This window comes from Podarcis filfolensis (genome assembly GCF_964270895.1).
Source record: "Podarcis filfolensis genome assembly, chromosome: 9".
NCBI classification, from domain to species: Eukaryota; Metazoa; Chordata; class Lepidosauria; order Squamata; family Lacertidae; genus Podarcis; species Podarcis filfolensis.
Genome location: NC_139610.1, coordinates 33,400,248 through 33,414,734, shown reverse-complemented (window position 1 = coordinate 33,414,734; position 14,487 = coordinate 33,400,248). Strand labels below are relative to the sequence as shown.

General features: G+C 44.8%; 1 protein-coding gene across 14 annotated transcripts in view; it reads left to right on the top strand.

Annotated features, from left to right (window-relative positions):
- PALLD (palladin, cytoskeletal associated protein) overlaps positions 1 to 14,487 on the top strand; it is a 216,108-nt gene that overhangs the window by 167,938 nt on the left and 33,683 nt on the right. For 12 of the 14 annotated variants that reach the window (XM_083631008.1, XM_083631002.1, XM_083631009.1 and 9 more), the window contains one exon: positions 9,807 to 10,493. In XM_083631008.1, the coding sequence (XP_083487134.1) occupies positions 9,807 to 10,493 (687 nt within the window). Of the gene's footprint in view, positions 1 to 4,657; positions 5,060 to 9,806; positions 10,494 to 14,487 lie in introns of those variants that run through there. The other 2 variants (XM_083631005.1, XM_083631004.1) reach the window with 2 other exon arrangements.

Here is a 14,487-nt window from a genome sequence, read left to right as displayed (position 1 = left end):
GGCTATGACCACACTCCACGATGTGGCTTACCCCTGCCCTGCCAAATCTTGGGAATAAGATGTATTCTCATTCTCAGCAATAAATAATGGATATGTTGAGAAAGTTAAATCAGGCAGGCAGTAATAGATCCTGTGATATGAAGGTGAGTTTTGCCCCTAGTCTGTCCCTCTATGTCCCCTTTTCCCTATACTGTATCTTACTCCTCTAGAAGTTAAGCCCTGTTTCCTAATCACTGCCCAAAACCTCATCCAAGTTCTGCAAAACAAGCATTTCATGGTCATTGCTAAGAAAGCAAATTAAGCAAAAGCATGCTTAATTTGCCTGGTTTTGAATAGCACCTTCCAGCTGGAGAACCTTGGCTTTCTTAAAGCAGCATTCTAAGTTCTCAGAGAACCTGGTGGGAGGAACCTGTCCAGTGGATTAACAAAAGAGTCTCCTTCGGCTTTCACTTTTTACAATGTTTTTAATTGATGATCTTGCCCAGCTACAATTTTATCTACCAGTTGAATTCACTGTGTCTGCTGTTGTTGGTTGGTTGTTGTTGTGTTGTTGTTTTTAAACAATGAGGCTGTGGTGGTGGCAGTTGTTGTTCCAAAGAAGAGTGGGTTAGGTGCCTAGGCTGGGCTGAAGCAATAAGAGAGGGACAAGTTGGCTCCTGCCATGGTAGCAAGGAGCCAGTTGTCTGTCTTTCCCATGGTGGCATCCATCTGTTGTTTTCCAGTGTATCTCAGCAACTCTTTCCATATATCCCCCTTGCTATAGCTCTTCCCAGACAATTCTCCATCGTTCTTATTTTGTCGACCTCAGTTTGGGCAGCAAGTTAAGAAGCAACCATTAACTGTGCGGGAGGAGGCATAAGCTTGAACTCTCTACTCTATAAAACATTGACCTTCTGGTTATGTGTGTTAACCATTGTGCCCAGAATGGATTAGACCCAGTTGCCTCCTGTCAGATTTCCCCCACAGGAGAAAGGTCTTCTTCTTTTTTGCCCTTCTGAGGTTTATGATGAGCAATTGTGACAGTTGCACTTCTCTTGAGATGTCACCAGTCACTAAATTGGAACCACTGGTTGCTTTGGCTAGGAATGGACTCAACTTCATCACAGATCACACCAACTGGTCAATAAATTGTTTGCTTATCTGATCCATATTGCCATACATATCCCGTCTTCCATTAGTCTGTTTTTGATAAGGCCTTTTCCCTCCTGAGCCTGATTTACGAAGTGGGGGGTGGCTTATAAGCCCGGTGCCCATCGCAGACGCTGTCCTCAATACTCGAAGCAGCATCGCGCAAGACCTTTTGGACGAGTGACAAAAGGATCCCTGATATACCTGGCTTTGGTTCATGGTGAGAATCTTGTAACCCACCTGCCACTGGGGTAGATATGGGTCTTTGACATGCTCCAGCCCGGTCATAATTTGCGGACTCCCTGTGAGTGTAGCTTGGGGTAGTGGAATGTGACTCACGGACAGCTTCCCTGTTTTTTTCCACTAAGTGTTGCTGTATCATCTTCAATGCCATGCCGAAAATGTCTTTTGCATGCAAATCCAGGGACCACGGCTTTTCTGAACAACTATCAGGGGATGCCGGAGTTGAAACCTTACGGTCAGCGGTAGAGGGCTGGCGCATGCCGCTACATTCCAGTTTATCCTTGATCTCCTGACGTGCTTTTTGAACAACCAGGGAGCAGAGTTTATTGACATATGAAGGTTCGTCTGAGCATCCCCTTGGACCAGGGGTAGTAGGGATCAGTTTGTCGGATGAGATGGTGTAGGGCTGAGTTTTACGAGAACCACTTGCAGGTTTCAGTGCATGCTGAAATCCAATTGCGTATTTCTGAAGGTCGTTGCTCAGCCAGCTTACAACATTGAGTTCCTCAGAGGAGCCTTGCTTGAAAAGGCAGACCGCACCTTCCGTATTATTAGGATTGTTTCGCTCGTTGTCTTTTATTACAATAACTTCTTTATCCTCCAAACTCGCCAGGTCAAGATGATTGTATCCTCCTCCTCTCTGACATTTGTCCTTCATATTTAAGCTGGATACATCAACAAAACAGATCATTTTGCGATCCTGGTCTTTCTGTCCTTCAGGGCAGTAGTGGTTTACTTTACATACGGCCGCCTGACTGCGCAACCAGTCGATTTCATGTGCCATATCTGTTGTTTTATGGTGGAGCTGTCCCCAGGGCCATAGAGCGGTGGTGATGGTGTTTTAGTTGAGCAGCTTTGATCCTGCCAGACTCAAGGTGTTGCCTCCTCTCTTAGCTTCCCATGCTCTTCTAGTGGCAGATGGGATTTTCACTTGTGTGGACAATTGGTTTCTATGACAACAGTGACATCATAAAAGCATCAGTATCACCAAGCAACCAGTGGTGTACTTAGGCAGTGCTTTAATAAGAGTTTGCGAAAGAAAAGGCAGAATCTCTCCTGGCACACAAATATTAGACTGCTTTTTAGGGATTATTTTATGTAGCCCACATTGGATCCAGGGGGTCATTTTATCTTTGAGGGTCATAAGTCTGAAATATACATGAAGACTGCCTAGCTCAGCCCCTGCCCTAAGTTTGTCTGGCAGAAAAACTGTTAAAATCTAAAAATGGTGGTGGGTAGTTGGGGTGCTTGTCAGTTTAAAAAGAAAGATTGCATTTTTAATTATGGATTAATTAATCTGGAATAACTGCCGCCTATGTTTCTTGAACTAGGAGCTGAGATATTTATAAGGAGAGAAAGTTGAGTAGGATGGCTTAACTGGTACTGTGTTTAGCCTTTTGGAGCATTCTGAATAGTCAACCTGTAAGGAGGAAAGTGTGTTCACAAATGCAAGGAGGAAAGAGTATTCACAAATGCACTAGGTCCCTTCCGCCATTCCTGTAAGCATTGCCCTCCACATGTTCCCCAGTGACTGTCTATAGCTAGTAAGTCTCCTGTACTTGTGGAGGCTGTGTTGCCTTTTGAAACACTAGAAAATAAGAGTTTCAAAACACCTGAGAGCCTCCTCAAGTACAGGAGTCTTCCCCATTGCAGACAGTCACTAAACATGTGTAGTGCAGCAGTATGAAGGATGGAGGAGCAGAGTTTGCAAGTCTGTGTATGCTGTCTCCTCCTTGCATGTTTCCTTAAACCTTGTTCAGAATGCCTGAAGAAGACTTTTGTTACCAAAGCAGACTATATTCCCCCTCTGCTCATTGAAGGAGTTTAGAGCCAGTATGGTGCAGCGGTTAGAATGTTTGGCTAGGACCTGGGAGACTAGGGTTCAAATCCCTGCTCAGCCAGTGAAACTCACTGAGCCATTCACACACTCTCAGCCCTAACCTATTTCACAGAGTTGTTGTAAGGCTGTGGTCTAAACCACTGAGCCTCTTGTGCTTGCTGAACGGAAGGTTGGCAGTTCAAATCCCCGCAACAGAGTGAGCTCCCGTTGCTCTGTCCCAGCTTCTGCCAACCTAGCAATTCGAAAGCATACCAATGCAAGTAGATAAATAGGTACCACTGCGGCAGGAAAGTAAACGGCGTTTCCGTGTGCTCCGGCACTCGTCCCAGTGTCCCGTTGTAACAGAGGTTGTCCTGGCCACATTACCCGGAAAGCTGTCTGTGGACAAACGCCAGCTCCTTCAGCCTTAAGCGAGATGAGAGCTGCACCCCATAATCACCTTTGAAACTTGCCGAGGAAGGCTGCTGGGTTTGAGGTCTTCTTTTTGTTATCTTGAATGTTTCCTAAAGGAATCCATTGCCTTTAGACATTTTGTGTTATAGGGAAGATGTTATTAGGTGCAGTTTCTTCCATTGCAGTACTTCAGTAGTAGAAAAATGACTGTACTTAATTCTTCTCTCCTGTCCCAACTGTTGAAGGAGCCATGAGCTGTGTTGGCATTTGTTTAATTTGATAAAAGTTTTGAATTTAGGCATTTATAATAGCTGAGTTGTGTCTTTGACTTATTGAGCATTTTCTTATTTTTAGCCATCCTTGGCTATCTTAATGGGTGCATGTTTTTGAAGAAATATTATAGTAATATGAAAAATGCTTCCTGTAAATGGAAGAATTGCTGAGAGACATCGCACGTTCTCACCAAGTACTAGTCTTATCACTGCTTCTGGTTTCCTCAGGGCAAACTTTAGCTTGAGGCCTATTTGGCAGATAACAAAATAAAATTGGGAAATGCCGGGTTTCATGTTGATAAGGCAGGAAAGTTGGTAAAAGCAGAAATAGATGAGTATATCCTAAAACAGGCTTCCGTTAATACAGTTGGAATGTCTTTTTGTCTTTCCTAAAAATAAGTTTCCTTTTCAGAACGTATTTGATGAACTCTGTCGTATGGCTACAGTCCAGCACAGGACAAGGCAAGCTTGGAAACATTGAAATCGGGGAGCTTGGCTCTGTGTTAGAGCCTATGTCACTTGGAAAGGCCTGGCCCTAGCATTAGGCAGAGTGAGGTAGCAGCCTAAGGCAACTGATTTTTGGTGTCATGAAAGGGCAGCAAATTGTTGGTTGATGAATTATTGTTTTATTCCAACAGGCTTTTGGGAACTCACTGGTTTGTTGGCTTGTTTGCTTGTTTGTTTTACAAGGCTGGATGAGTGAAGTCTTTCTGTGATGTCATGCTGAGTATTAGAATGTTTCCAGGGCCTGGAAGCATGTCATAATAATTCATTCTATAGGTTCTGTGGATAATTTCACCATAAAGTAATCTCTGATCTGCCACCAAATTCAGTTTTGGGCAGAAGTGCTGCATCAATATGAATGAGTCTTGAATTTTATTTTTAAAAATCTCTAGAATGAATGCAGAAGAACTTTTGTAAAAGAAGAAAGTTGAGTCAACTTCAGCCATTATTCTGCAGCAAAATGCATAGTGGTACAAGCTATTCCGGATGTTTCACTGGAATAAAGATGAACAAACACGTACAGGATACCAAGGACAGACTTTTCCAGAACGCAGCACATTGCATTCTTTGAATCACTCACTCTTCTGGGAGAGTGATAGCAAAACTGCTTTCTTGTAGGCCTTGCCAAATGTGAGTTCTGGAAGTTGTGCAACATCACTTATCTTGCAGCATTAATCATGTAAGTGGTCTCTTTAACTAAGCCTCAGCAAAGTGCCAGCCTAGAATGATTTTGTATATTCAAAGCTTGCCTTGTGTACAGTTGATGGCTACTGGTATGCATGAATGAGTCAACATAATGCACTGGTGTTCCACGATTTGAAGGAATATGCACAGTAAATACAGAGACATTGTATTGACAGATTGTGGTGCAGGTTGCTGTTTCCTTTCCAAGGAAGAGGTTTGTGAAGAGCCCTTTCGCCATTGTTTTGATTTACGGCCTGCTTTTTCCCCCAAACAGAAGCCTCCAGCTTGAATTGTGCATTGCTCTTTTCCTCCCCAGCTTCTTGTAACTCTGACGTGCTTAGGTTTTTCAGGCCCTCTGTCGAGCAGTTTTTTCTACAGCTCAGGCCACATGGTCAACGCAGATAACTCAAAATAGAACCACCCTCAAACCGGGACTGCAATGCGTTTGCTTATGGCTCGTTGCCTTGACTCTGCTGCCTTTCCTGTGCTGTTATCCCCTCTGCCTCATTTGACAGTTAATGTCAGGTTAACGGGGCTGTTCTGCATTATGCACGTGCAGGAATTGCGTGACTCCCATTCCTTAGCCCTTCCGCATACTCCAGATGTGAGGAATCATCTCAGTGGTCTTTACATAGGCTGGGGAGAGGCATATCTCCTGCCCCCTCTCCTTGGTTTGAATTCCTCTGCTGTCTCATTTAACTGTGGTTTAGCATTACAACTATACTAACTGCAGCCGCATTTAGGCATCACATTCACATATTATTGGATTGCAAAGCCCAAACAATCATTTCTTCTTAGGCTTGAACCGATGTCGGTGGTGTGCGAGGGGTGGACAAACTAGGATATTGAGCAATGGTTTGAAGCTGGTTGGGCCACCTGTGCTTTGCTGATTTACGTTTAGGTTCAGAGTTCACTGGCAAACCACAGGTGTTAGGGATGGGCAGGAGCTGAGGAGTGGAGGGATGTGTAGGCAGAGGAAGCAAATCAAAGCCTGAGAAACTTCCATGTTTGGGCTCAGCAGCTTTGTGCCAAACCCAGCTTCCAGTGCAGATGGCACCGTCAAATGCATATTAGATTCTTCTGGTGAGTGGTAGATAAACGTTGCTATTCAGTCGGTTGATAATCTGCAACACTTATTAGAGGCGGAATACTCACAACTTCTACTTCTCAATGTAGCGGGCCTAAAGGAAGCAAGCATTTTCAGTTTCCTACCATTAAAGACAAGCCTTGCACAACTGGTTTCATAAATCAACTGCGTGACATCCTTGTAATCCAATGAAAGTGCTTTAGAAGGGAAAGGACCAAAAAAAACCGTTCTTAATTCTGCTTAATTACAGTACCACTGTCAGCCAGCCAAGCAGATTTGATGACACATAAATCCCAACTGATATAAACAGGAGCCGTGCTGGAGCTTGTCATTTCAGTTCAGTCCCGTGGCTTGTGCCCCACTTGTAAATTGTAAATTACTTCCAGTGGGTCCTCCCTGAAGAATTTTTCTATTGTAAGAGCAGATGTTACTCTTAAGGAATGGCTCAGATGTTGCTTCACTCCTGACTCCCATTAATCCGAAGCAACATTGCCAGGGTGGCCCATCACCCAGGGCGATGGGAATTGTAGTCCAGTTACAGCTGCAGGACCATAGGTTCCCCATCCCTGTCTGATGTTGGGGATATAAAAACTGCCTTATAGCATGTCAGGCCACTGGCCCATCTAGCTTAGTATTGTCTACACAAGGGGTGGGAGACCATCTTGGTCAGGCAGGCCGGATCCCAAAGTGGTGGTGCTGTGGTCCAAACCACTGAGCCTCCTGGGCTTTGCCAATCAGAAGGTTGGCGGTTCAAATCCCCATGGCGGGGTGAGTTCCCATTGCTCTGTCCCAGCTCCTGCCAACCAGCAGTTTGAAAGCACACCAGTGCAAGTAGTTAAATAGATACCGCTGTGGTGGGAAGGTAAACGGTGTTTCCGTGCGCTCTGGTTTCTGTCACAGTGTTCCATTGCACCAGAAGCGGTTTTAGTCATGCTGGCCACATGACCCGGAAATGCTGTCTGTGGACAAACGCCACCTCCCTCGGCCTGAAAGCAAGATGAGCACCACAACCCCATAGTCACCTTTGACTGGACTTAACCGCCCAGGGGTAATTTACCTTTTTTAAAGCTTTTTTACACGTCCACAGATCTCTGTTTTTGACAGGTGGGTGGATGTCAGGTGGAGCTGTGCCCACCAGAAGCCAGCAAGACTTGCATTCGGTGCTGCATTTAAACAGAGCTTAACGTAGGCCATGCTGTCAAGGAACACTTGGGATCACACTCTTAAGCTTGCAACAGGGGTCAGTGCCACTCGGGAGCTCTGATTGGGATCTGCTGAGTGGAACCAATCCAAGCTGGGCTTCTGTATTCACCACCAAAGTTAAACAGCCATGGCCATGATCTGCACCTAATGACAAGTGAGTGACAGGAGGGCGTGGCTAGACAAAATGGCTGCATAGGCCCAATTGGCAGGCCTAGGCCTCCATCCCTCTTCTACACTAACTGGCAGGGGCTCCCCAGAGTACAGTCAGGGTGTCTTTCCTTGCCCTGAGTGGAAATGCCAGTGCTCTACCACTCAGCTACAGCCCTTCTCCTCGCCGTTAATTGTGACAGACCCAACCTCGCCCTAACTGCATGTTTTAGGTTGGAAGCCTTTGTATTTATGTAACATTTGCCATGTGTGTGGGAAGAATATTCTCTTCAGAGTCAGCTACTAGATGACTACTGCTTTTGCGCATCTGCTAGGCTGCAACAGTCAAGACCACGTAATATATGAGACTTCACTTGCAGGGCAATATCCAGGCCAAGATTTTAAAGTTGTCAGCTATGATATAAATATTTATAGGGCAGATATACTAAAAGAGAAAAAGGTGTGCACACATAATAATATTAAAAGAGAAAGAACAGCATCTGGAACATTTAGGACTATTTGTGGCTTTCTAGCTGTGATAGACAGCATGTAAACAAGACGGATGAATCTTCCAATAAAGACCACACAAGGATAAAGCTGATATTTGCTTGGATTGAGGTTTTGTTGAGAATGTAGCATTGCTACAGAAGAGCAGCTGTAGCCCTTTGAGTGCATGGGTGTGAACTTGCATATAATACTTGCTAAAATAGTTTGCGTGCATTATGTGGCACAGTGGCTGGCCGCTGTCCCATGCACAAATATTTAGAAGTTCCACTATAAACACACACACACACACACACACACACACACACACACACACACCAGACTCTGTAGCTTCCACGGCTTCTTCCTTTCACTCAAATCCAACAATAACCCCCTACCCTATCCTGCCTGAAACTGTTGTTTAAGCCATTCATGTTCTTATTGTAAACCAAGCTCTTATTCTCCTTTTGCGGGGGGCGACCCTATTTTAAAGCTTAGGTGAAGTAAAGCACCCCAGGTGGTGGTGCGGTCCTACTTGTTCCACCCTTGCTATGAGCCTGGGGCAGGTTACACAGGAAGCAGGCATTCACCAAATGTGCCAACTTCAAGGGAGATAGGAAATCTTCTCTTGTTTAAACCCTGGAGAGTCCAATATAGATGTGTGGGAAATAATTAAATACAAGTTAAAGAGTTTGGGGTGGGCTTTTTTTGCACAGCCTTGTGTTTAAGCTCTTGCATGGTTGCTAGAGGTGGAAAGGAACCGCATCCAGGGAAGGGAGTGCATTGCGGGAGGTGGGGTGGAGCATGCCTTGCCCCCTCCATCAGCCCATGTTTCTATCCTGGTCAAGGCCCTTTCCTGTACCTGCAACATGGAAATATAGCAGGGTGAGTGGAGGAGGTACTAAGTCCATCAGGCCCTTTTATGACTTACAAGCAGACTAATGATTGGTTGGTTTGCAGGTTAGGCTTCTGTGAACTTAGTAAGCATGAGTAGGATTGGACTGTAAAGCCAGCTCTGTTCAGTGGGACCAACTCCCAAGTCAGTGCGCATAGGATTGCAGCCGTATATAAAGAGCTGATGATGTTGCTGCATTCTGTCATGTGTTTCATTGTTTTGTGATAGCAATATTATTTTTGGCATTCACAATGAATTTTTGCAGGGTAGTAAATCTTTTTTCATCATAAGGAAGCTGAGAACAATATTTCCTGGAATGAGATTATTGTCTCAGCTAATCTGGTACATAGGTGTGTTTGTTTGTTTGTTTATTGTGCATTTATATTTAAGCATTCCTTAGTTTTGGTTTGTATCATTTGTACTGCTAACTTCGGGGGGGGGCATTATTTAAAAGCTCTGGTTCACACGCAGATAAGGGTGTGGTACAGCTATAATGGTTACGAGAGGGGAAATTGTCTGTATCTTCCCCCATGTCCACTTCCATTTGCAGATTCTCTCTGTTTCTGCCATTGCTGCCAGGTCTTCACCATGGTTAAAGCATCTATGCTCACCTTAACCATGGCTATCACTATGCAAGGTACCTTTCCATCAGGATTTGGGAAAAAAACAGCTTCAAATCCTTGTAACAGTGGTAATTCTGTCTAGCTTGGTGCAGGTGCAGCCTATAATCAAGAAAGGAGGCAAAGAATGTACACATGGCAGGGTATAAGCTGGGATTCCCATGCCCCACTTCTCATCTGCTAACAGGGAATGTAGGTCAAGAATGTTTATCCGCATAGGACCAAACTGGCATTTCTCTTTTTGTTGTTGGCATTGTTCACAACACAACACAAAATTAAATTTGTTTTCTCCTGTTTTTAAATACAGGGACCCTCTAAGGCTTCAGCAGCTGCAAAACCAAATCCGACTGGAAAAAGAATCTGCCCAGTGGTGCCCTCAGCAGCAAGCTGGTTTCCATCAGACTCTGCCCTTGTCTCCAACTTTCCCCCCTCCACCTTCATTCCAAGAACTTGAGTCAAGTCACTCTGCCACTTCTCCTGGGCAAATGAGCGTTCTGAACTCCCATTCTGCTCCCGCCATGCAGTCATCCGGCTCCTTCAACTATGCCCGTCCTAAGCAGTTCATTGCTGCGCAGAACATCAGCCCTGCTTCCAGCTACGTGACTCCTTCCTCCGGATCTTCAACATCAAGCCTTCCATCTCCCATGTCTCCAACAGCTTCTCAGAAACAATTTGGCAGAACATCTGCTCCCTCTTTCTCTCAGCCATTTGCTCCGGAGGGGGAGTACCCGTGGTCTCCTTCTCCACCGCCTCCACCTCCACCAGTTTTCAGTCCAACATCATCTTTTCCAGCCGCCGATTTCTTTCCACTGCCGCCACCTCCACCACCTCCTCTCCCGACTTCTGCCCCTTCACCCTCTGGCAGCCTTTCTCCAACATCAAGGTTTTCAAACTCCGGCCAGTCCCCAGCTGCCTTCCTCAGCTCCATGCTGCCATCCCAGCCAACTCCCATCTCTGTCAACGCACTAGGACTTCCAAAAGGCGTCACACCGCCGTAAGTATCAATGTTTGGTGGACTTCTCAAAACAATGATTTATTAGTCTTGGTTTTACTTGTAGCGCTTTGCTTTTTGTAGGCACCTCCATGACTTTCTCCATAGTTAACGTATTATTCCAGTAGGATATCTCTCAGAGCACATTTGTATGGCAGGTATCTCAGCCATCATGCATGGTCTTCTACCAGCATTCATTCCCACCCCCCTCAGTCCATTGCAGTTAAAAGCCCTGGTACCTTCAGACTGTTGTCCTTTCTTACATGCACATGGTTGTTGGCTGCTGCTCTTATATATCTATAGCCAACTACCTTTCCTCCTCGGCCTAGAATAGGAAGTTGCATTTGAAGGGCAGTCAAGAGTAGTAGTCGATCCACAGAGTCCTCATTGCCCACCAGTTGCTGGCTTCAAAATAATTTCCAGACTTCACCTAGTCTTTCCTTTCCCTTGGTCCACCCTCCTGAGATGACTAAAGTTATTGTTATACTCTGGGTCCCTGTCCTTGGCAACATTACAATGTCTCATTTTTGCCACTCCCTTCTAAGAAGGTAGGTATGTGTGTCTATGTCCAAACATGCAGTATGTGAAACAGCTGGGAAGGGATGGCGCTGGGCACCATTCTGAGCCACCCAGCAGAGCAATAACTGGCCAGATGTATATTTGGAAGGCCTGTGATTGCCAGTATAATCTCTTATTTCTACTCTTATCACTTAAAAAGGTAAAGGTAAAGGACCCCTGACAGTTAAGTCAACTCGCGAACGACTCTGGGGTTGTGGCGCTCATCTCGCTTTACTGGCCCGAGGAAGCCGACATTTGTCCACAGACAGCTTTTCTGGGTCATGTGGCCAGCATGACTAAGCCGCTTCTGGTGAAACCAAAGAGCGCATGGAAACGCCGTTTACCTTCCTGCCAGAGCGGTACCTATTTATCTACTTGCACTTTGATGTGCTTTCGAACTGCTAGGTTGGCAGGAGCTGGGACTGAGCAACGGGCGCTCACCCCGTCACGGGGATTGGAACCACCGACCTTCCGATCGGCAAGTCCTAGGCTCTGTGGTTTAGACCACAGTTCCACCCACGTCCCTGCTCCTATTACTTAGGATTCTGCTAATTGTGGCCATTGGGCTTTTGAACTCTTATACTGGAGTAGAGCCTTGATCCCAGCATCTTCCCCACCCTGACAATAATCAGTACCGCAGAAAGCTTAACCAGGAAAGATAATGTAGATTATTTTGAACCACTGCAGAGATAAAGAGCCTCATTGGCCTCCTTTGACACCACATTCCATTATGGCCTTGGTCAGACCTTCCCTTTCAGTCTTCAGGTCTTTTCCCACACAGTGCCTTTTCGCACCTAACATTGTTCAGCTGTGGCCTGTTGTTTAAAAGGTCAAAAGCTCATTTGGTTTCAGCTCCCCTCCTCCTTACTTCCCGGTGGCTGTTTCTACCTGGCACAAAGTCTAAGGAGTTAATAGCAAACATGTCCTCCACATTTGGCGGGGGGAAGTTGGGGAAATAATGGATGAAAACTCACTATAGCTAAATAGAAGAATGGAATCAACTTGAAGCCAAAGGAGACATCGTGATTTCCCATGAAACCAAAGTTTTATAGAGCTCTCAATCAAGGCTCAGTAACATTTGTTCCCGAACATGTGGCATGGGAACATGAGCAATAAATATCACATAAACATTTCAACCCGAAGGAGCTTCATTTTTGTGAATTAGAGGCCTCTGTAGATTGTGGATTTGGCAGCATTGCCGGAACCATCATTGTTCAAGTGAACATCTTCCAGTTGGACAGCTTTAAAGTGCTAGATTGCCAGCATATAGGTTTAGGCATTCCAGAATCTTGCATTTTTAAAAACACACACAACCAAAACCTATGTTTCTAAAGGTTTGTTTACTGCATGCAGAAAACATTTAGAAATAGCAACTTGGATACATAATAAAAACCAGTTAAACAATTGCTTAACTTGAGAAATACGTGCAAAATTGAAGAGTATGCAAGAAGGCCTGGAAATAGAATGCACCACCAATGAGCGGCCTGTGGCAATCCCTGGCAAAACTCCTGGAGCCCATCCAGCCCTCTTCCTGTCCACAGAGATCTGTGAATTTGCTTCATAGACATAGTTTTTCCTACCCTCCTCTGAAACTCCCTCCGGGCTTTGGGTAGAATAGTTTAAAGAGAGTGGTGTGTCGCGCTGGTCAGCTGATTTGTGGGATGTTGCTCCCGTTTTAATGAACTAGCATTTGGGTTGTCCCTTCCATTTCAGGCTACTATGCTCCTTGTCCACAACCTTAGCTGTTGCTGTCCCTTCCTTCTGTCTACAAGTGGTTATCACGTACAGCAGAGATTGCTGCTTCCTATCTATGCTGTGGGTCTGGTTGCCTTGAATCAGAAGATGCTGAGTGCATTTTTCAGTTGCATCAAAAACAAATTGCAGGCCTTAATGCCTATTTTTCTTCTCTCTGATTGACTGTGTTCATTACAGCCACCAGGTACATACATAGCTGGATCTATTTCCTAGTCCTCTTCAGATCAGTACAACCATGTAGCAGAATCCCAAACTGATTCTGTTTCGTTCCTTTCTGTTCATATGAAAGTGCAGTTTAATTGTATCTCTAAAGGCAAATCCAAATTCTCTCTCTATTTACATTTGTGGAGTCGCATGATTGAGCCTGAAAGCACAGCTGGCTCATAAGGAGTCTCTGCAAATATACAGTACATAACCACTAGAAAGAGAATGTAGAGTTAGTCATCAGTCCATGGCTAGACTGGAATCCCTTGCAACGTCAGAGGACAGGAGAATGCATTTTCAGCTTGTGAGTATGTCAGCTTGAAAGAGGGATAGAAGCAGGATTTGTGCAAGATTGGTTGTTCACATTCTTTGGTGAAACTCTGAATGTTCACAGAGAATCCTGCTGTGTGCATAACTCCCAGCAGTAATGGCTCTGAGTAGGAACAGCCAGCCCCAAACATAATAAAAGCCTTTAAAATGTAAAAGAAAACATTGCTTTGGAATGGGCATTGTTTACACATTCCAAAATTACCATTAGATTTCTTTTCTTTTCTTGCTGATGTTAAATTTAATTGCTGTTTCCATGTTCTTCAAAGCAGTCAATCAAATATGAAAGATCTATGGGAATTGAGAGGATTAAGGAATGTTATGTGGCGGGGGGGGGGAGAGGTTGCATTTATTTGAGTGGAAGCAGCTGGTTGTCTCATCTAAATGTGCTTTTTTGAATTTGATTTTGCTTCGGTAACTACCAAGTCACCCAGTGTCCACTGGTTTTTATCATTTCCTTTCATTGATCAAGGATGCTCATAAGCAATATGAAAGGAAGACAATACATCATGCTGCTAAGCAATTCATTAAGCAGCATATCCCACCTTCTAAGTGAAGCTGGCTGATCTGCTGTACAAAAGACTTCTGCCATAAATGTGTGCATGCACATGACGTCACAGATAATGGCTTCAGTTGACTAATGCAGTCTTTTGTGCACAAGCCCTTTGCCAGCTGTAGTAAAAGTGCCCAACACACTAACTCAAAGCTACAATATCCCATACATATTGGGTTGCAGCCAACGTCTTGATTACAAGAGGCAGTTTGAGCTCTTGATCTCTTCCTTTCCCCGCATTTTTTTGGCGGAGGGTTGTGGGGGAGTCGTGACTCACATAGCCTTCAGTAACAGCAGTTTGGGCTCCAACAACTTTTTCTTCTTCGTGCTCCTCCTTATCTATTGGAAACAAAACCAAAACATGGACACTTTTTAAGGTTTGGGGTTGTTGTTTTTTATTATACCAAAGCAGAATATATTTGTGGGTGTAGCAGTACAGTGGTACCTCGGGTTAAGTACTTAATTCGTTCCGGAGGTCCATTCTTAACCTGAAACTGTTCTTAACCTGAAGCACCACTTTAGTTAATGGGGCCTCCTGCTGCCACTGCACCGCCGGAGCCTGATTTCTGTTCTTATCCTGAAGCAAAGTTCTTAACCTGA